At 44.7% G+C, this 20,446-nt stretch overlaps 1 protein-coding gene across 1 annotated transcript in view; it reads right to left on the bottom strand.

Annotated features, from left to right (window-relative positions):
- Positions 1-15,042: 15,042 nt before the first annotated feature.
- C4H1orf87 (chromosome 4 C1orf87 homolog) overlaps positions 15,043-20,446 on the bottom strand; it is a 117,787-nt gene continuing 112,383 nt past the window's right edge. The window contains 1 exon segment of the mRNA XM_053447840.1: positions 15,043-15,293. Within this exon segment, the coding sequence (XP_053303815.1) occupies positions 15,043-15,293 (251 nt within the window).

The following is a 20,446-nucleotide window of genomic DNA, read 5'->3' as shown; positions in this document are numbered from 1 at the left end:
CTGATCAATTTGACTCCCACGTTTATGTTCTTTACACAATACTGCCTTACCAGTTCCCTTTCGTTTATCCCTAAGGCTTTTCCTGACTATGTGTTTGTGTGTCCAATTTCCATGTGGCTTTCAAGGCCCAGGGGGGAAAAAAAAAAAAAGATGTGACCTTATCTATTATTCTAACCTTGAAAGAGTCTTTCAACTCAACCCTCCATGGCATTTCTTTAAAGGTCCTTCACTTTAAAAAAATAAAACAAAAAACTGGTCTCTATTTCATATAACTAAATCAGGCACTTCTGAGTGTCTAGTATTTTAGTTTCTTTAGTTTTTACTTAATCCTGAAAGAACCCTGTGGCTGGGCTTGCTTCTTATTTGCCTCTCTATCTTCTGAATCATATAGCATGGGGTCTAGTGTATCAGTTAATTAACAAATACTGAAGGAAGAAACATATGAATGAGCCCACCCTGCTTCTTAAACACCATTCTGGCCTCTCTATGCACTGGGAAATTCTGGTCATTAAAAGTAAGCTCTAAGAGGGGCGCCTGGGTGTCTCAGTGGGTTAAAGCCTCTGCCTTTGGCTCGGGTCATGATCCCAGGGTCCTGGGATTGAGCCCCACAACGGGCTCCCTGCTCAGCAGGGAGCCTGCTTCCACCCCCCTTCCCCCACCTGCCTCTCTGCCTACTTATGATCTCTGTCAAATAAATAAATAAAATCTAAAAAAAAAAAAAAAAAGTAAGCTCTCAGAGCCTGGGCCCCACTCTTCTTAGTCCCTCAGGATGCTCCTGGCTTTTCCCTTGATCTTGCTTTTCTCCCCTTCCATATCCAGCTAATTTCTCCCCCTTTGGGTTAGTATCATAGCTCTGGCTCCTTTTTTACGTGATGGCTTGATGTCCTTGGTCTTGACCTTTAATGACCTCTGAGAACCACTTTGGACTGGATCTCCTTTCTTGCTTCCCAGGTCTTTCAATTAGACCTTGGTTTTGATGACTCTGTTATAGTCTCCACGAGAACAGGGACGGTGTCTGTTTTGCTCACCCTTGACTCACGACAAACACAAAGTTCAGAAAGTCTGATGTCGTTTGAACTCACTGGTGCCCTGAGCCAGGCCCACCCTGGTCCCGATGAGACTCCGCTTGAGACAGAGCGAATGACAGAAGCATATAATGAGGCCTGGGGCGGCTTCTGTGCTAGTGAGGACCCTAAGGGCAGGTTTATCAGACGGGCTTCCCAGGAGCCAGTAAGCTGAATAATTTCGAGTGAAGCATGCTTAACATAGCCATAATGAACCCTGTGTCAGAGGGGCCGACCGTTGCCAATTCTCTATGCATATGGTGCTCTTTTCTTGCTAAACTTCCCTGGAGCTCCTTTGCTTATTTAACTTTCCTTAATAACCAGCAGATGGCTTCTGTCTGGGCAATCATCAGCTGGTGCTTAGCAATGGCAGATTCAAGAGGAGGCATGGGACTTGTTAGGGGTGGGGGAATCCAGATGCCGACGTGCAGAATGCCAGGTGAAGTTATCAGGCATTGTCTAATTGGCGTTGGAGGCAGTGAGGACAGCTGAGGGGGTATTAGAAAGAACCTTAATCAGGGAGCCAGGCAGAAACAGGAAAGGCCATGGAAACCAGGAAATCAGGAGCAGCTCCGGAGTAGAGAATAGTTCCTTTCTTTTCCGAGCGCTCATTGTCTAGCACCGTGACTACACAGACAAGTATTGTAGTCAACGTACTGGGAACATGAACGGGGACCTGCCGTTGATTCCATTCAACAAATGTGGGCTGAGATCCTAACTGGGTACCAGGCTCCATCCAATGCACCTAGGCACTTGAGATACAGCAGTGAACAAGACACTGGTCCTTGTTGGCTCTGTGGCTGGTTTGCATGAGCATAATTAAATGCATGCATGCTGTATCATAAGCAAACAAATGGGTCACTTAGCTTTAGAGGAAAAGGTTCAGGTAGGCGGTGCAATTGGCATGGGAAGGATATTCAGCAACTGGAAGAGACTCAAAGTTTGTGTTGCCAGCAGAATGAGAGCAATAAGGACGATCATAGAGCTGGCGAAATCCTAGGAGAGTCCAGGAAAAGCTCTCCTCTGGTTGGTCCTAGTCGCTCTTGCTGGGGCTAGAGTACAGATGGTGGCCAGGATGTTTGGGGCAAGTCAAAGCCCTTCTGATAGGGAGAGACTGCCCTTTGCCTCAGAGTCCAGGTCCACTCTCCCCTGGAATGTTTGCTAAGCTCCCGTAACCGTCTTACTGAGGCTTACATTCTGGTGGTGAGTGGGGGAGGTATTCATTTATGTGTCCACCCAGTGTTTATTGAGCAAATTCTCTGTGCTAGACACCACTCTAGGCCCTGGGGCTATCATGATGAGTTGTATAGAAAGAGTAAAAACACTGCCATCATTCTAGAAGAAAAAAAAAAGAAAAAAAAAGCAACAAAGGAATATAATTTCTGGTAGTGATAATTGCTGTGAAAGAAAATGGAGGAAGTGGCCAAAGAGAGATGTCAGAGGGAATGGAAGGGGTACTGGAATCAAGGATGGCCTTGTTGACAAAGTGGGCTTTGAATGGGGACCTAACTGGACTGAGGCAGGAGGTCTTGAGAAGGTAGTGGGGAGGGCATTCCGGGTGGGGGAGGGTGTGTGCAAAGTGTTTCTGATAAGGTGAAAATCTGGTAGGTGTCAACGCTTAGCAAGGAGACCAGTGTGGCCAGAGTATAATCCAAGAAAGAGAATAGGAGATGAGCTTGGAGTAACAGTCAAGGTTATATCTTGTAGAGGATTGTAAGCCAGAGTAAGGAGTATAGGTTTTATTCCAGGAGTGATGGGAAGATGTTAGAGGGTTTCATAGAAGGAATATTGCAGGTGTCCATAGTTCTGTGTGTTTCTGAATGCAATAAATGCAGGCATATTTTTTGTAACCTGGGTCACATTCGAATTTAAACCCATGAGTCAAGCATTTTGGAAAGTGCACAGCACTGATTTTTGAATGTCCAAAGTTTGATTATGTTTTGTCTTTTTACCCAAACTAATTTTAACAGGTGAAAAACTTTACAAGGAAAACAAGGCGTTTCCTCCTCTGCATTTGTGAGACACACCATACAGGTTTTCTAAAGGCTGATTTATTCCAACTTCATATTACATGCTGTTTCAAAGGCTGGAAGCTTGTATTCATTATCCAGACAAATAACTGAATATTGATACAATTGGCCTTACCCAGGGGACAATAGACAATGTAGCACAATGAGCACATGGTCAAGTTGGTACTGGACTGGGTATTCTTTGAGTCCAATGTCTGCCAGAACACTGGGCTGGCACTATCTCACAGGTTTAAAAGTGATAATTGGCTTCACTCTAGGGTGTTTCAAACATCTATTCTGTGGTGTTCATCTCATCAGTCCCTGAGAAGAGCCCAAGTTCCAGCTCTTTGCAACTATTCGACTTTTGAATACTTTTTTGTTTTCCCCTGTGAGGGGAAATGAGTTCCAATGAATGAGAACTGATGAGACAGTATCATTTCTAATGTTCCAATAATTTTAAAAATTGTTTCATGTTATCTGGACATTTTGTTTTTAAACAGTTTTATTGAGATATAATTCACTTGCCTATATATGTATAATCTCAACTTGAGATGCAGTTTTCTCCTTGAAAGTGTATGGTTCAGTGTTTGTTGGTATTCCATTATCAAATTATATAAAATGAAACCATATATAAATACAATACTACATACTATATTATATTTACATATAATATTATGCATAATATATATTTTTCAAGTGTATAGTTCAGTGCAACCATCACTGTTAATTCTGAAACTTCTCTATCGCTTCAGACAGAAGGTCTGTGAAACAATTCGTAGTAACTCCCCCAAGCCTCTACAATGTAGTCCTTAATAACCTCTAATCTACCTTCTATCTTTAAAATTTTGGCTATTCTAGATGTTTCATATACAGTATTTTTCTTTTGTGTCTTGTTTATTTCACTTACAATGTTTCCAAGGTTCATCCATGTTGTGGGTTATATTAGGACTTCATCTGTCTTTAAGACAATGATATCCTATTTTGTATATAGATCTCCACGTTCTATACATAGTTATCTGTTGGTGGACATTTGGGTTATTTCTCTCTGTTGGCTATTGTGATGAATGGTGCCATGAACATGGTCGTGTTAAGTACCTGTTTGAATCCCCACTTTCCATTGAGACACCATCTTGAATTAAAACTTACATGGAAGTAGGGGCGCCTGGGTGGCTCAGTGGGTTAAGCCGCTGCCTTGGGCTCAGGTCATGATCTCAGGGTCCTGGGATCGAGCCCCGCGTCGGGCTCTCTGCTCAGCAGGGAGCCTGCTTCCTCCTCTCTCTCTGCCTGCCTCTCTGCCTGCTTGTGCTCTCTCTCTGTCAAAAAAAAAAAAAAATCTTTAAAACTTACATGGAAGTGGGAGTCAGGGGGCCTCAAGTGTATCCTTGTATCTGTCTATGAATTGCAGTAAGTTCCTGAACAAATAACTTTCTCCCTGGGCTCAGTTCTCTCATCTATAAACAAGATAGCTCTAAAATTTTTTATTAGAATACTTATAGATACTAGGGTTTAACATAAGATTTCACTTGAAAAATAAACACATAAAAGTTGTATTCTATTAGTACACACATATTTTGTAAATTCAAGATTATAATACAAAACAATGACCATAATTTATGCTGTTTTGATACCAAAGAAATGAAATCTGAGACGATTAATGAGAGTTTTTATCTATTTGGCCCATTAATGCATCTCTTTCTGAAAGCACAAGACCATCTACCTAATTTTTTCAAGGTTCTAAGAGATTTGATCTCTGATTAATCATGGCAAAAAAGAAAATCCATCTGAACAGGTTTAAGAAAAATGTATGAGAAGTATTAGGCAGGTCAAAGAAACTCCAGATTGGACAGAGAATGGGGCCTAAGGTTGCACAGGCAGAACAATACCTAAATGCCTTCTGGAATGCCTTTAATTGCCATCTTACCTCTACCAGGCACTGGCAGTGTGGAGGCTGAGTACTACTTGGAAGACTTCTGGCACTGAGGTCCACAGAAGTTCACATCAGTGCCACCTACCCACTCCAGGAATGGATTTAAGCATTGCCTGCTTACTTACCGTTTATACTGTGCACACAAGCCTTGCTAAGGTGGTAACTAATTGGTGGGCCTAGATCACATGACTGTGTCCTAGTTTCAAGGGAGACTAGAAAAATTGAGTTCTGGCTTCTACTTTGGGGAGATGACATGCATAATATGGGGAGTTCCCCACATATAAGAGATATATCCAAAGTTCATGGTTGGCTACCAATTAGACTCATGTACCCTGAAGTCCTGATTTTTTTCCTCTGGAAAATGGAATGAATATTCCATATTGTGAATTTACTTTAAAATCGCAGTGTGATTGATTCAGTAAAATTTGAATGATTGTAAAGATTTAAAGAGTGATTGCCTTTAAACAATGTGATTGCCTTTTATTCTGAACGCCATGGGAAACCAACAGAAGGTTTTGTTCAAGACATGACATGATTTGGCTTATATTTTGAAAGACTAACTCTTCATGCTATGTGGAAAGAAGATTTATATTGGGAGCTGCTGTTGAAGCTTGGGGTCTATTAAGAGTCTATTGTAATAATGTATGGGAGCTTTGGCTAGATTGATATTTGGAAGGTTACAAGAATATGGTGGGATGAAGATGTATTTTGAGATGGGAATTTATAGTACTTGATGATAGCATACATATGGAGTATATGAAAAACAGAGGCATCAAGAATGATTCTGAGCTTTTGGCTTGATCAACTGAGTTGTCATGTTTTTGAAAGAGGGTGGGGTAGGTTTGGAGTTGTGATGGTGGTGGGGAATTAGTTCATTTTTGGAACTGTTAAATTGGAGGTAACTCTTAGACATGCCAGCGAAGATATTGAGTAGTGAGTTGGATGTCGGCAGTGCAGAGGAGAGGACCGGGCTGGAAATATAAATGAGAAACACAGGATGTAGGTGGCACACAAATCCATGGGCCAGATGAAATCAACTGAGGGTGTGTTTGGAACAAGAAGAGCACTGTTCAGAGAGCAGACAGGTGGCTTCCTCCAACTCTATGCCACTAACCCAAGGAGAGAGTTATCATACTTGCGAGAAAATGCACTGAGTGCGAGAGACACTGTGAGTAGTCAGCCACTGCCACAGTGGTCCAGCTTGTCTGTTTGGCAGCATGGACTCCCCAGATACCTTTCTCTGTGGCTGCCGTGCAATGGTCCTACCATCAGCTTCCCAGTGAAACAATGGCAGTGAGCTTGGTGTTATAGTGTAACTGATCATCACAGGTGTTAAGATTTTGTTAGTTGGTAACCAGTTAGTTGCGTTCGTTGGTAAGGTCCCATGGTTTTGGTGTATGGCATGGTTAATTTATTTTGGAAGAGTTGTGATGTTTAAGATCTACCTTCTGACATGTATCATCGATCCTTATTTGTCCTGTCATTAGTGGACCCAGAAGCAAGAGAGTGGAAGATAGAAGCAGTGCTGGGTAAACTTGACCCTCAGCCTGGGAGTAATGTCGGCTCAACCCAGTCTTTTTATGATATTGCCTCAAACCTCCACAGAAGTTCTCTTCTCCTTCCTCATTTTTTCCCATGTCCAAAGACCTTTCTGGGCAGTTTTACTTGGAGTCTTTCATGAAGACATTTCTAAAAAGTGTGCTTCATCCTGGGTACCTTAAGAATATTTATTAGTTCATTTAATTAAGAATCATTAGAGCAATCCCATGATATACATTTTCTTTAGTTCTTACTATACTCAGTTTACAGTTAAAAAAACCGAGATTCAGGTAGACCATGCATCAGGTAAATGGCAGAACCAAGAACCAGAGGCCTGTTTGACTCCAAAGTCCTTGTTCATCTTGCTTTATTGCACTAATGACACACCTAATGTGGTCAGTGCAGACGTGCAACAAAACTGTTAGTAGTTGCTGGTGAGGACTAAGTAGGTTTTCCTAGGGAAAATGCAAGTGGGGCTGATAAAAAAACAAGTAAACAAACAAACAAACAAACAACAACAACAACAAAAAACAAAGCTGGATTTCTTTTTTTTTTTTTCTTTAAGATTTATTTACATATTTATTTTTAGAGAGAGAGAGTGTGAGCAGGGGGAGGGGCAGAGGGAGAGAATCTTTCGCATATACTCCCTGCTAAGTAAGGAACCAGAGGACTCAGGGCTTGATCCCACAACCCATGAAACCATGACCTGAGCCCAAGCCAAGAGTCAGATGCTTAACCATCTGAGCCACCCAGGTGCCCCTGCTGGGTTTCTTTAGTAGGAACTTCTTGGCAACAGTGAGTGGGCATGAAGGCAGACAAAAGCTCTATCTGGGACCATCTTCACACGCCTACCAAGTTGGCTAAATTCACGTTGGAAGAAAGAGGTAAATAGTATACATTGCAGTCCATGTCTCCAAACCAAACACCTGGGATTGAATATTTTATTTTCTGGGTAATTGTTAATACACTGTAAAGATAGGGCATTTATGTCTCAGGCAGTGCTGGTGGTGGGTGGCTGAAAGGGACAAGGTATTGCGATCAAGGAAACCTGAGGTCTTCAGGCAAAAGTACTCCCCAAACCAATCATTTTGCATTCTCAGTGTCTATCTCACCTTCCCCGGTTTTCTCCCATTGAAATGTGACCTTGGCCTCCGTCTCCGAACCAGCCAGCTTTTGAGCAGATGCGGTTTCATGGCTTTGGTTGAAAACTCCCGATACAAAAGCTTACACAAGTTTTAAGAAAGAGCTGTGATAACTACTAAAGGAAGCTCTTGCCGGAGGAGCCACAAAGCCAGGAACAAATCTCTAGGCCATGTAATCGCAAGGGGCTTATGCAAACCTCTTAAAGGAGGTTTACACAAACACACATCCAATTTCTTCTTTAGAAAGGGCTGTTCCTTTCCAATGAGTCAGTATTTAACGGAGCTTGGCAAAGCATGAGCCTATCAGCTGGAAGAAGATGAGGCTTTAAAACTTGACCTATTCTTTAAAGTAGAAAATAACCCTTAAGCTGCATTAACATGGCCTACCATGAGCAGCAGGGATGGGATTCTGTTATCAAGGTGTCCTCTGGGCTGGCGTTTCCTTTCCGGGCTGTGGAAGCCTCTGCTTGCCTGCACCTGCCTTGTTATCTGCCTCCTGCAGATGGGTCTTGCCTTTGTGTGCACCGTCTCTGGGTATGTCTCTGTGAGCAAGGCTTGGTTTTCTGGGCTTCAATTTTGAATGAGATGGAAAACACACTCAGCACAACCTCTGCCTCCTGTGTCTACGCTGTGGGGCCAAGTTCATGCTCGTATTTGTGTCCCTTGAGAAGGAATGGACTGCATTGGGTGTAGACATGATGGAATTGTGCTGCTACATGCTGCTTTTGAGTACCAAAATACTGGCCTTTTGGGGTAGTATCATGCTCGTTTATTGGTATTTTTACAAATCTGAATCATTTGTGTCTTGAGATCAAGGTCAAAGACTCAACTTTTTCAAGCCATGTAAAAAGACACATTGCCAGACCGTCTTCCAGCCTGGCCAGGACGGTGTGGCTCACATCCCCAGGAAGCCCCCAGGTTATCTACCCCAAAGCTCCTATTGAAGGAACAACTCCTCTGTGCTTTCCCAAATGGGTGGGGTGTGAACTGAAAATGAGGCAGGGAGCCCCGTGCTCACTGGGATCTCCATCCGTAGATGGTGATGTTGAAGGAAGCAGAGATGAATTCAGAATGGCTTATCTGAAGCCAAAACTATGCTCTCAACAAAAACCTTGTGGTGCCGGCTCCCTTTGCCCCCTCCTCCAAATAAATATTTGTTTACAAAAGATCTCTAAAATTCTCAAACAAGAGATGGGATTACCTGAGTGGCATCACATGAATGCATTTGAAATTACATTATAACCCCCTCTTTTCACCATTCCCTTTTTCCTCTCCCTTGTTCCCCTTCCCTCTGTCCTGTCTCTTTTCTGTCTTGCATTCCCACTTCATTTCTTTCCCTTTTTGTCGCAGTTGTCTCCCAGAAGAAAGTAACTAGATTCTCCTAGCAGAGGACAGCTGGTAGGGTTGGTGGAGAACCAGGGAGGAGAGATGGGGAAGGGGGCCAGGGCAGCTAGTGGCTGGCTTTCACTGCACGGGGCTTCTCCATGGAGGGTCCTGGCAGAGCTCTAGGGCACCGCAGTTCTGGTCTTCAGCCCTGGTTGCATGGATGGGGACCATGTGTGTGGACTGTTTGTCACCAGTCAGAGGATGGGTCTGTGGGAGTGGTGGGGAGCCATAAGGGGCACAAGTAGAGGGACAGAGCACACAAAATGCAAAAAGGGCAGTTATGTGGCATTTCTTTTAATAGGCATGTACCTCTCCCCGTGACTCCAACCAATGTGGGACTCAGCAGCTCATGCTACGTTCATGAAGTTTTGAAACCACTGAAAAGTTTTGATCAGGGAAAGCTGATGCTCTACAGCCTTCTATATGAGGGATAGGACAGCTGTAATTTTGAGTTCCTTTCCTACATACAAGCTCCCTTCGTTGTAAGGACGCTCAGTGAAGGTAATAAAAATCCTTCATATTGTTGTTTACTCTCAGCTTCTTGAAGACTGACCTGTTTCCACGAAGGAAGAAAACCATGATGTCAACACCATGTCTGTTGAGTAGTGTAGATGGTCAATAAATATTTGATGATGGTTCATGTTCTGTGGGAATGTATTCTGTTTTTTTTTGTATTTTGCTATGAAATCCTGGTCATCCCGTGGCCCAGTCTCTCAGGAGTCTGCGGGGTGCTTGCAAGTGATCTGGCGATGATTCTATGTTAGAGCTCATTGAGTATTAGAACTGAAGGGACCTTTGACACCACCTGGCACAGAGGATGAGAAATGATTTGCCCAATGACCCCCAGAGAGTTTTTGGTAGAGAAAGGAATGGTTGCTTGATTTACTGGGCAAAACTTCCCATATAACATTTGTGTAAAGCAGGAGAGTGGGACCAGTGGTGGGTATTTCCACAACCCTGAGAGTTAACCCGAGGAGCTCTCCGACCTCAGCTTGCTCTTAATTATTCCCCGTCACTGCCTCAGATAAGGCCTTCCTCAATCCATTTCTCTTACTGCTGTTGCTGTTGGTTGGAAACCCTCTCAGGAGCTTCCCAGACATAATCCAAAGCCAGGCCCCTGTACGAGGAACACAGCGAGAGATGGAGCCCAGAGGCACACCACTCCAGGTTGGTAGGTGGCCATTTTAATAAGCAAAGGGAACCTACCCATGAGGCTTGCCTGGGTCGGGAGCAAGAGGAATGGACCCTTGCTCCCACCCACCCACCAAACCTTAAAAGGTTATAAAGAGGTCTTAACTGGGTCCAGTCACGAATCCTGGGCAGGTGTTCTCAGTAGCCCGTTACTGTTTCAAGGCTGTATCCTTGCAGCAGCTCCTGGGGGCAGGAAAGGAAGCTGAACCTATATTCCAAGGACAGGGGAGATGGGAAGGAGTCTCCAAATGCCCCCAGACCAGCTCACTGGTCAGGCAGTGGGCACATTTTTTGGATGACCTTCTCACACAGCTGTCTCCTTGGCCCAATGGGGCAGAGGTGAGAAGGTGTCTCTACTTCAGATACTTGGGACCAGGCATGGCTACATATTCTTGTCCTTATGTCCTTAGCATGGCTGAAGAATGCTAGAGATTGGGGGTTTAAATGAGATTTTTACCAAAGGAATGAAGTGGGGGGGATGGGGCTAGGTTTCCCTCTCCCCCCATAGACTGACGTCATCAGGAGTCAGGTTTACCTACAGATCCCTGCAGGGTATTCTCCCACCTCACAACAACCTGGTAGGGCATTCAAGCCAGAAACACAAATTTACAGCCGCTGTGGGGGTGGAGTGGGTCAACCGCCTTTTTCTTTCTTATTTCTCTTATTTTTTTCTTTTTCTTTATTTTTTTAATTAACATATAATGTATTATTTGCTTCAGGGGTACAGGTCTGTGAATCATCAGAATTACACAATTCACAGCTCTAAAACAGAGACAACTCCCTTCTTCGTCTTCCCCCTCTATCCCGTGTTTATTTCCTGCGGTGTCTCTCCCTCTACACAAGAGGGCGCTGGAGGCCACGGTACCGCGCGCTTGGCTTGGACGCGAGCACAAGGAAAGACTGAAAAGCGGCTTGGGTGTGTTCCAGTTGATGGCACCGGCCCTGCCAGCTCGAGGATTCAGGTACTCAGTGTGTACCCCGATGCAGAGACTCAAAGTGAGCATATCAGCCCCGGCTGGCTTCCAGGAGCGCGGGATCTGGGCCCACCTGGGAGAGAGGCATTGGCCAGCCAGCTTGCAGGGAATCCTGCCTGGAGCCCCAGGCAGAGAGGAGGAGAGGAGGAACTGTGAGAAAGGGGCTCTGTGAGAACCCACCGAGAGGCTCCGGGCCTGTCCGTCCGGAGGAAAGGAGACTGGGGTGATGGGATCTGGCTCTGAGTTTTTGAAGGGCTTTGTCTGGGAGAGAGCCTAGGCTTACTTCATGGGGCTCCAGCAGCAGAACTGGGACTTACGAATGATATGGGTCAAGGAGGAGGTTTCCCTTGAACACAGGAAGAACTTTGTAGGGGTGGGAGGCAGCGTGGCTCAGGCAGTAGGCGTGGGCTGTGGAGGAAGCCCTGTGCTCACCTGGCCTGTCTTGCTAGCTCTGTGACTTGGGTGAGTCACTTAACCACTCAGCAGCCTCAGTCCTCTCCTCTGTAGAATGGAGATAATGATGCCTATCTTGCAGGTTGTGGAGAATCTAATTTGGAGAAAGAATTCAGCATAGTGCCTAGCCTGCCTTCATTCCTTCCTCCCTTCCTCTCTCTTTCCCTCCCTCCCTTCCTTTTTCTTTCTTAGCTCAGTTTTTTTTTTTTCACAAAAGATCACAGTAGCTAACCTTGAATGCTTATTCCGTGAAAGGCATTGAGCCGTCTCCCACTCATGATCTCTGAGTCCTCCAACGACCCGATGAGGCAAGCATCCCTGCCCTTATTTTACAAAAGAGACAAGTGGGGTTTGGAGACGAGAGGAGATTGGCCCCTGGTCTCAAGCCCTCAAAGTTGCCACTTGAGAGGCTGAAATCCTCAGCCAGCTCTGTCTTCAGAGCTGCGCTCCTGCCAGGACACCATGCTGCCTGCCTGTGTCAATGTGGGGTCTTCACCCAGAGGGCCCCCAGGTCTGGCGAGCTGTTGGCGGGTTTATCTATCACACACAATGACGCAGGGGCACATATGTTGTTCTGGCAAAGGCGAGGCGCATTTTCCAATGTCGGTCGAAGCAGCGGATGAATAATACAGGGAGAGGGATCAACAGAAGGGGCAAGAGGAGGCCAGAGCCGCATCAATTCCCCCGCCCCCAACAGGGGCAGCAGAAGGTGCAGCTGGCGGGGCCCCGGAGTGGAGCCGCCAGCCCAATCATCTTGCCGCTGGGTTTTGCCCAGCTTTCCCTCTCCATTCTTTCTCGTTTTTGACACTTGTGATGATTACCGATCCTAGTGGCGCTGACGCCCAGGAGTGCAATGGTTACCATGGCATGCTTAATAGCGAGAGCAGATGTTTGGCAGGCTGGCTCCATGCCTTCTAAACACACAAGGCGAAAGTCGGTGGAGGGCGTAATTGATTTGCTAGCTGCAGTGGGAAGCCCGCCCGTGCCCGCGCTGGGCCAGGACACCGTATCCTCCAACATCGCACACAGTCTCATCACGAGCTGACCCCTTGAAGGCCCCTCTGGCCTCACATGTTCTCAGTTCCCACCTGCTCTCTCCTTTTCGGCCGTGCTCCTCACCTGCAGCCCCCTCATAAGCTCTGGTCCATTTCCTGCCTGGGCCTTCAAACAAACGGTTGCCTCCCTCCAGGACCCCATCCTTCGTCATGTGGGCAATGCCCACCAGCCCCTCATTGCTCAGCCTCGACATCACTCTCTGGCATGCCTTCAGGAGGTCCCACTTGGTAGGATCACCCCGTTCCAACCCTCTCCTAGGACTTAGTGCTGGGCTGAAATTGCTCATTTGTTTACCTTCTCTTTAGAAGGCAGGTATCTTGAGTGCAGAAACCATATTTACAGGAATGATTTTGACTGTAATTCACAAAAAATTGCATGGAATGAAGACTTCCATCCTTGATCATTCAGTATCATTCAGTATCACATTTCTTGCAAAATACATGACGGTTGGTCATGAGAGCAGGTGCCCGTGTCTTCCCCCCAGATAGGATTATTGTTCTCTGCACACAAAGTACACTCTCTACTTCTGAGTCTCTGTTGGTGGCATCGCCTCCATCCAGAACCCTGGTGTCCTTCTCTCACTCAGCTGTGCCTTTTCAAATCCTGTTCCTCGATCAAGACAGCTCTCAACTCCTGTTTTGTCTTCTCCAATATGCCCTCCCCCAAGCACATGTGATTGCTTCTCAACCACAGACCCCTTTCCAGCACCCCCACTTCCACCGCATGCTAACCCCACAACAGACTGTGTGCACCTCTTTCAGTATCCGTGGCCTTTCCAGGATTTGGTCAAGGGAAGTGGAGAGCCCAGGCTTTGGCCTCAGGCTCAAGTTCCCGTCCTGAGCCTGCCATTGACTTGTTATGTCTAACTTTGGACATGTTGAATGACCTCCCAGCTTCATTGTTAAAATGCATATGATCCCGCCTATTTCGCAGGGTAGTCATGTGGATTAAATGAGATACTGAAGAGAAGATAAGTAGCTCAGTGTGTGGAACACAATAAGGACTCATGAAATGGGGGGCACCTGGGTGTTTCAGTCGGTTAAGCATCCAACTCTTGATTTCGGTTCAGGTCAAGATCTCAGTGTCCTAAGATCGAGCCCCGTATTGGGCTCTGTATTGAGCCTGGAGCCTGCTTAAGATTCTCCCTCTCCCTCTGCCCCTCCCCCATGCCACTCCTGTGCTTGACCTCCCTCTCTCTTAAAAAAAAAAACAAAAACACAAACAAACAAACAAAAAAACCTCACTGAATGGTTGCTATTATTAATTCACTATTTACATATTTGCTTGGTCAGGTGCTCTAATACCTCTGCACCCTGCAGCATGATCCAGGCTCATGGCTGGGGGAGTGGAGGAAACTTCCCCACCCTGCTGGGCTCTCCTTTCCTTGTCTATAAATTGGGGTTATGAGATCATCAGCAGCATTAAATATCTGAGTCCCTTTTAAACTGTAAAGCTCAGATGCAATTTGAGTCTACTTAAAGAGTTGTCTGAGAGGAAATGTATGGAGCAAAGGCATATTGAATTTCTGCTTCACTTTGAAGATGCTGGGGCTGGGGCTAGTTTGTAGCTGATTATTCCCCTGGCGACACAGGTGTTTTGCGTTCACCTTGCCCAACCGATTCTGAATCAGGTAAGGAAGAGGCAGAGAAAGGAGAGGGCTGTGTGTGTGTGTATTTATGTGTTTTGGGGAGGGAAATGGCAGAGAGAGAGAAGGTTTTCTGGGGACAGAACCACTGAGAATTTGCCTGGAGGAAAAAAAGACACTTTTGTCTTAACATTATTTTCCAATAACCACAACTAAGAGTAAAGAAACTACCAGCTTTATGATAGCGACTCAAATATCAGATTACTAAGGAAGAGTCAAAAAGCTTTTCTGAATGGCTTAGTGTAGGGTATTGACAAAAGTGAACATTGCTGATCTGGCCCCCAGCGGGGTGGTGGTAGGATGGGGAGGATTGTGTCATTTCTGCTATACCAAAATGTTTACAGCACCCCCCCTTTTAATAAAAATTCCGTGATTTTTAAAAAACTGCTTCGAAAGAAGCCTGGTTCATATTTCTCAAATTACAAAGTGGATTTTTTATGTCATGGTTTCAACCGTTGGATTTCGACCTGTTTTGGAAAGTTTACAGGGGGCACATAGTCCTTCCCCACCAACCCAGTGTTCTCTCGGGTCTGTGCCTTTGTGCATGGACCTCAGATATTTCTGAGCACAGTGTGGCCTAGAGGGAGCTCATTCCGACTGCCTCACTTCACCGTGTCATGTGAGAGCTGAGAAGAAGCCTCTGGATTATTATCTGTCTATAGTTTAGAGCCTTCTCTGGCTCCCACCGTGGGATGATAGGTCCACACAACTCTGAGGTCTGGAGAGCTGGATTCTAAATCTGGATTTGTCAGATCTGTCACACCAGATTTGTTACACTGAGAATGTATTTTCTCCACCCTGGGCTTCAGCTTCTCATCTGGAGAACACCGGGCGATCATATGGTTTTCCTTCATTAGTCCGTTGATATGGTGAATTGCATTGATTGGGTTGTGATTGCTGGAACAGCCTTGAATTCCCAGGGTAAACCTTATTTGGCATTAAACTTTTCATGTATTGTTGGACTTCATTTGCTAATATTTTGTTCAGGATTTTTGAGTCTATGGTCGTAAAGGATATTGGTCTATAGATTTCTTTGCTTGTAATGTCTTTCGTTTGATATCTGGGTAATCTGAAAAATGAATTGGACAGTGTTCCCTCCTCTTCTATATTCTGGAAGAGTTCGGATGGAACTGGTATTATTTCTTCCTCAAATGTTTGGTGGAATTTGTCAATAGACTCCATCACTTGGAAGCTTGTTCATGTTCTAGGCAGCTGCAGGATAAGTGAGGGTGCTTCCTTGGGTAGGTTTGGAGGGGCGGCCCTCCTCAAGCCCTTTAGAAGCCCCCTGTGAATAGAGGAATCCCTTTCCTCCAAACCAGGCACAGAAGACCCCTCTTCTCCAGTCACTTCTGGGGCTATCTCACCAACCTGTAGGCCACCATCTTCCCAGAACGATTTTGAGTCTTTGGGAGATGGCATGGTATGTTAGAAAAAGCTCAAATCCTCGGCCCTGGTATATGCCAGTCATGTGACTGCCTGGACCTCTCAGAGTCTCAGTTCCTGCATTTATAACAGGGCATGGCACATTTTAGCTGACCAAACTTTTGTGAAGATTGAAGGAGATTATACTTAGAAATATTTGACATTGTAGATTTTCAGTGAGTGCTAGCCTCCAACTGAGGAAATAAGTGTTTACTTATTTTACCCTGATCCCATTTTACTCAGGCCGTGGGACCCATCTGGATAAAAATCCTGTTTACTCATCTCTGAATCTGGGAAAGAGATTTTTTTTTTTTTTTTAGGGTCTCAGAAATGCAAAGACAGACCTTTATTTATTTATTTATTTATTGCCATCTGTTCAACAAGACGAATGAGTTTACCTTGAAAATAGTCACATTACAAAGTGATTGCTGGATGGGAACAATTTGTTATAATGCTCCAATTCCACTGCTTCTTTCCCAGTGGGGAGAATGCCCTCTTCAGTTACCGAGGCTCCCGAGCATTGCTTCCAAATGGGAACTGGAGCTATTCAAATTCTAACTAGAGCCTAGAAGGATGGTTCCTTTTGATTGGAGAAAAAAAAAAAAAGTCATGAGTCAGCTGCTTAGGAAAATGCCTCACTGATGATATTAGTACATAGAAGCAATTTCATCAGTCTGGGAAGCGCATTTTCAAGAGGCAAGATTGGCAGGGCAGAAAGGACAGAATATTAATGAAGCTGTCAGAGGGACCATGGTGCTGTTTCAGTTCTGAGCAGCAGAGGGTGCTGTTGTTTCCTGATCCTGAAATAGCGTCCGCAGGAAGGTGACGGTCATGGAGTTTTTGGGAGAATCTTGACCTGTCCTTGTTGGCTGTCATAGAGTTCCACAATTTACTTAGGAAATCTGCATTTGGATAGCTCTTAGACCTCACTAGGAAGACCCAGAGGACAAAGGATGATTAGTTGCAATATTAGCTAACACTCTGCATAAAATTTGCTACACGTCAGGCACTGTTCTAAGTACTTCATGTATATTAACTCATTAAATTCTTACAACAGCAGTATGAGGAAAGTAATAATATTATGAAGCCCATTTGTGGATGTGGAAGCTGAGGCAGAGGTAGGTTAAGTGACTTCTCCAAGGTTATACAGCTAATAATTGTTTGTACTCTTAACCATTAATAACAAGTTGTGTTTGCACTTTTGATTTTATTCGATCTTACAGGCATCTGTATGAGATAAGTACATTTTATTATCATTATTTCATGAGTGGAGAATCTGAGGCCAAGAGAGAGACGTAATAAGGGAGGATGAACTTTGCAGACCTTGGGCTTGGAATGTTCAACAGATACTTACGGTGCTAGTCTTCCATGCTTCCTATAATCGGTCAGTAACACAGAAGAAGAGTCAGAGAGCAGGACTTGGTTCCAAGACTGACTCTAAGTTCACTGCTTCTTGCTGCTACCCTGTTTCCCACACACCTCCCTCCTCTGTGCTGAGCTCTGTGGATATGAGGGGTCAAGAAATGCCGAAGCCTCGTTTCTGAGCTGCAAGTGCCCTGGGCTACATTGACCTCTCCCCTACTTGAGTTTCTTAGCCACTGGATCTGGAAACATGGGGTGTAATTTTAGCTCTCTCAGTTGGTAGCCTGGTGACTTTGACCTTGGGTTTCTCTGATCAATCTGGGCATGTGTGTTTTTATGAGGTAAGACTGAAAGATAGAAGAAACAGAATTACCATTTCCATTACTTCATGAGAGAGGGAGAAGGGAAGTCCTTGCCCCTCTGAGGTTTACTTCCAGTAAAACAGGTATTTGTATGGCACGATGGTGACTCTTAGGGTCGAAAGTCTCTTTTAGGACTGACATCCTGTGAAACCACAAGTTTATGTAAAGCCTGAAGTATATTATTAAATCTTCATATGATGGCAGGAGACCTCAACCCAAAGGAATGACTCCAATGCAAGATTCTTCACCTTGGCACTATTGATGTTTTGGGCTGGATAATACCTCGTCGTGGGGGGGTGTCCTGTGTATTACAACATCCCTGGCCCTGTCCATGGGATGCCAATAGCACCACAACCTCCTTGAGCTGAGTTGGTTGTACCACCACCAAATTCAACCCCTAGTAGTGGGAATTTACACACTGTGGTAGACCAGGAGGACAGATGCTTTAGGTTGGTGATGACAGTGAATAACTCTTTTGCTCTGGCCACTATGTCCCAGGCCCTGTTTTACACAGTCACACATGTAGTCATGGCCTCTTTTCATCTTTATGACCTCCCTATGAGTTTTGTGTTGTTCTGTAGAAGAGGAAACTGAGGTACAGAAAGATTAAATAACTTGATCAAGATCACATAAAGCTGATAAGTAGTTCACTGAGACTGTATACGCCAGTGCTTACACCATCTGCTTTCCTGGAGGTAGTCTAGATGGCAAGACTCAGTGTGTAGGCCACAGACTGGTGTTGGCCAATAGACTGTTTGCCTAAATCATCTGCATCACTAAGCACCCCATTTAGTTTAACTGATGTTCTTTGGTAACCAGACTTTCTCAGTGAAGGAAGGATTGCATGGATGTATACGCCAACACAAACTCCTTATCTTTTTTTTTTTTTTTAAAGATTTTATTTATTTATTTGACAGATCACAAGCAGGCAGAGAGGCAGGCAGAGAGAGGAGGCGGGGCTCGATCCCAGGACTCTGAGATCATGACCTGAGCCGAAGGCAGCGGCTTAACCCACTGAGCCACCCAGGCGCCCCTCACAAACTCCTTATCTTGTTGTAGGCAAACATTTTGTTGCAAGCAGGCACAGAAATGAAAATGTCATCTAATACCTCCACTGAATTTAACCATTGACAAATTGTACTCCCTTTTACAAACTTACATGCTCCTTATAGGTGTGCCTTTCCACATCCTCTGGGGTTCCCTGAAGAGGCAACATAGGGTAGATTCACTTTACAGTTGAGGAGACTGAGGCTGAGGTATTAAATGATTTGTCTTTGCTATTAAGATAAGTTAGGGGTCCAAAATAGGAGTCCGAGTTTTCTAACTCATAGTTCACTGTTGTAAGTTCTAAGATTGGGCTGTATTCTGACCATATCAATAAGTGACTCTCTTTATCTGTCCAGCTCCATGTTATTGTAAGGGCCTAAAAGCAGATTATCTTTCCTTTACTGGATACTCTTCTATTATAATATGACATGGTTATCCAAAGAAACAACATCATAATTTTTTGGTCAATGTACTTTCCATTCAAAAAGCACAGTGCTCCCCTGAATCCCTGGCATTATGGAAAGAGTCTGAGTTTGGGACTCAGTCCTAGCTCCCTTATTTACATAGTATCTGATTTTAGGCACTTTTTAAAGCCCTGCAGACCCTCAGTTTCCTCATGTGTCAGATGGACGTAATCACATTTACCTATTGAGCTGTTGCAATAGTCAAATTACGTGTGTGCCATGCATACAGTGCCTATAAGGTCAAGTGCATGGTGGGAGTGAGGTCAATGTGACTTTTCTCTCCTTCCTTTTATCTAGCATGCTTCTGGTCCACTTCCAGATCTCTAAAACTGTCTCCTAACATAGTAACTAATAACGGTGGAAATGAATCTTTATCATTAATGTACGATCCATCTGGGAGAAAACCATTCCTTCTTAAATCAGGACTAATCAACGGGGCCTCAAGACCCATCTCCGTCCTACCACGAGCTCGTAGGAACAGATGGAAAATGGGCTGGGCAGATGGAAAAACTCCATTTTCCAACAGGAATTATTTATTTGTGAACTTGGAACCACTTGGAATGAATATTTTGAATTAGGAGGATGAAATATTGTAAGATTCACAACAGGGCCATGAAATTAACTAATGCACTGTGACTACCAGCGTCACTGTGAGGCAGGGAGTAGGAATAATAATGGGGCCTTCAAAAAATGGTTCAAACACATAAATTATTTACTTGTGTGTGTGTGTGTGTCAGTGTCAATGACTCCCTTGAAGTGGTTCTGCTGACGGCATTATCCTTCATGCCCTTCCTAAGAAAGGCTGTTCTTACTGCAAGGTCTTTCGTCTTTGTGATCAGGTTATTCTAGACATGAATATTATAAAACACATAGCTATCACTCTATGAGACCTGTTTAGTGTTAGGCACTGTGCATGTTTTCCACACCTTATATCCAGCCTTTATAATGATTCTGGCAAATAGGTACTTTAAATCCTACTGTTTTACAGATGAAGAACCTCAAATTCAGTGATGTTCAGTGACTTACCCAAGTCACACAAATTGTATGTAAGAGGTTTTCCTGCCTCTCGTCTTGCATCTCGGAGCTTCCCCCTAAATGGCCCCTGAGCAATCAAAACATTCATCTGATCATACCACAGCCCTTTCTGCTTCGCGTGGAGTCTTGGCTGGGCATCAAGGGCCTTTGAGACCTGATTCTACCATCTCCAGCTTTGCCTCCTCCACTTTCTCCTGGAGCATCATGCTTGAAGTGTAGGTAACCACAGCTCACAGTTCCCAGAACAGAGGGAAGATTCATGTCTCAGGGGTTTTGTTCATCATCTTTATCCTACCTGGAGAACTCAGCCCTGCCACCCAAGCATGCCAACCCCATCCCCATTTTGGCCAGTTGCTTCTCCTTTGCCA

Source organism: Lutra lutra, chromosome 4 (genome assembly GCF_902655055.1).
Source record: "Lutra lutra chromosome 4, mLutLut1.2, whole genome shotgun sequence".
Taxonomy (NCBI): domain Eukaryota; kingdom Metazoa; phylum Chordata; class Mammalia; order Carnivora; family Mustelidae; genus Lutra; species Lutra lutra.
This window is presented reverse-complemented; position numbering and strand designations above follow the sequence as displayed.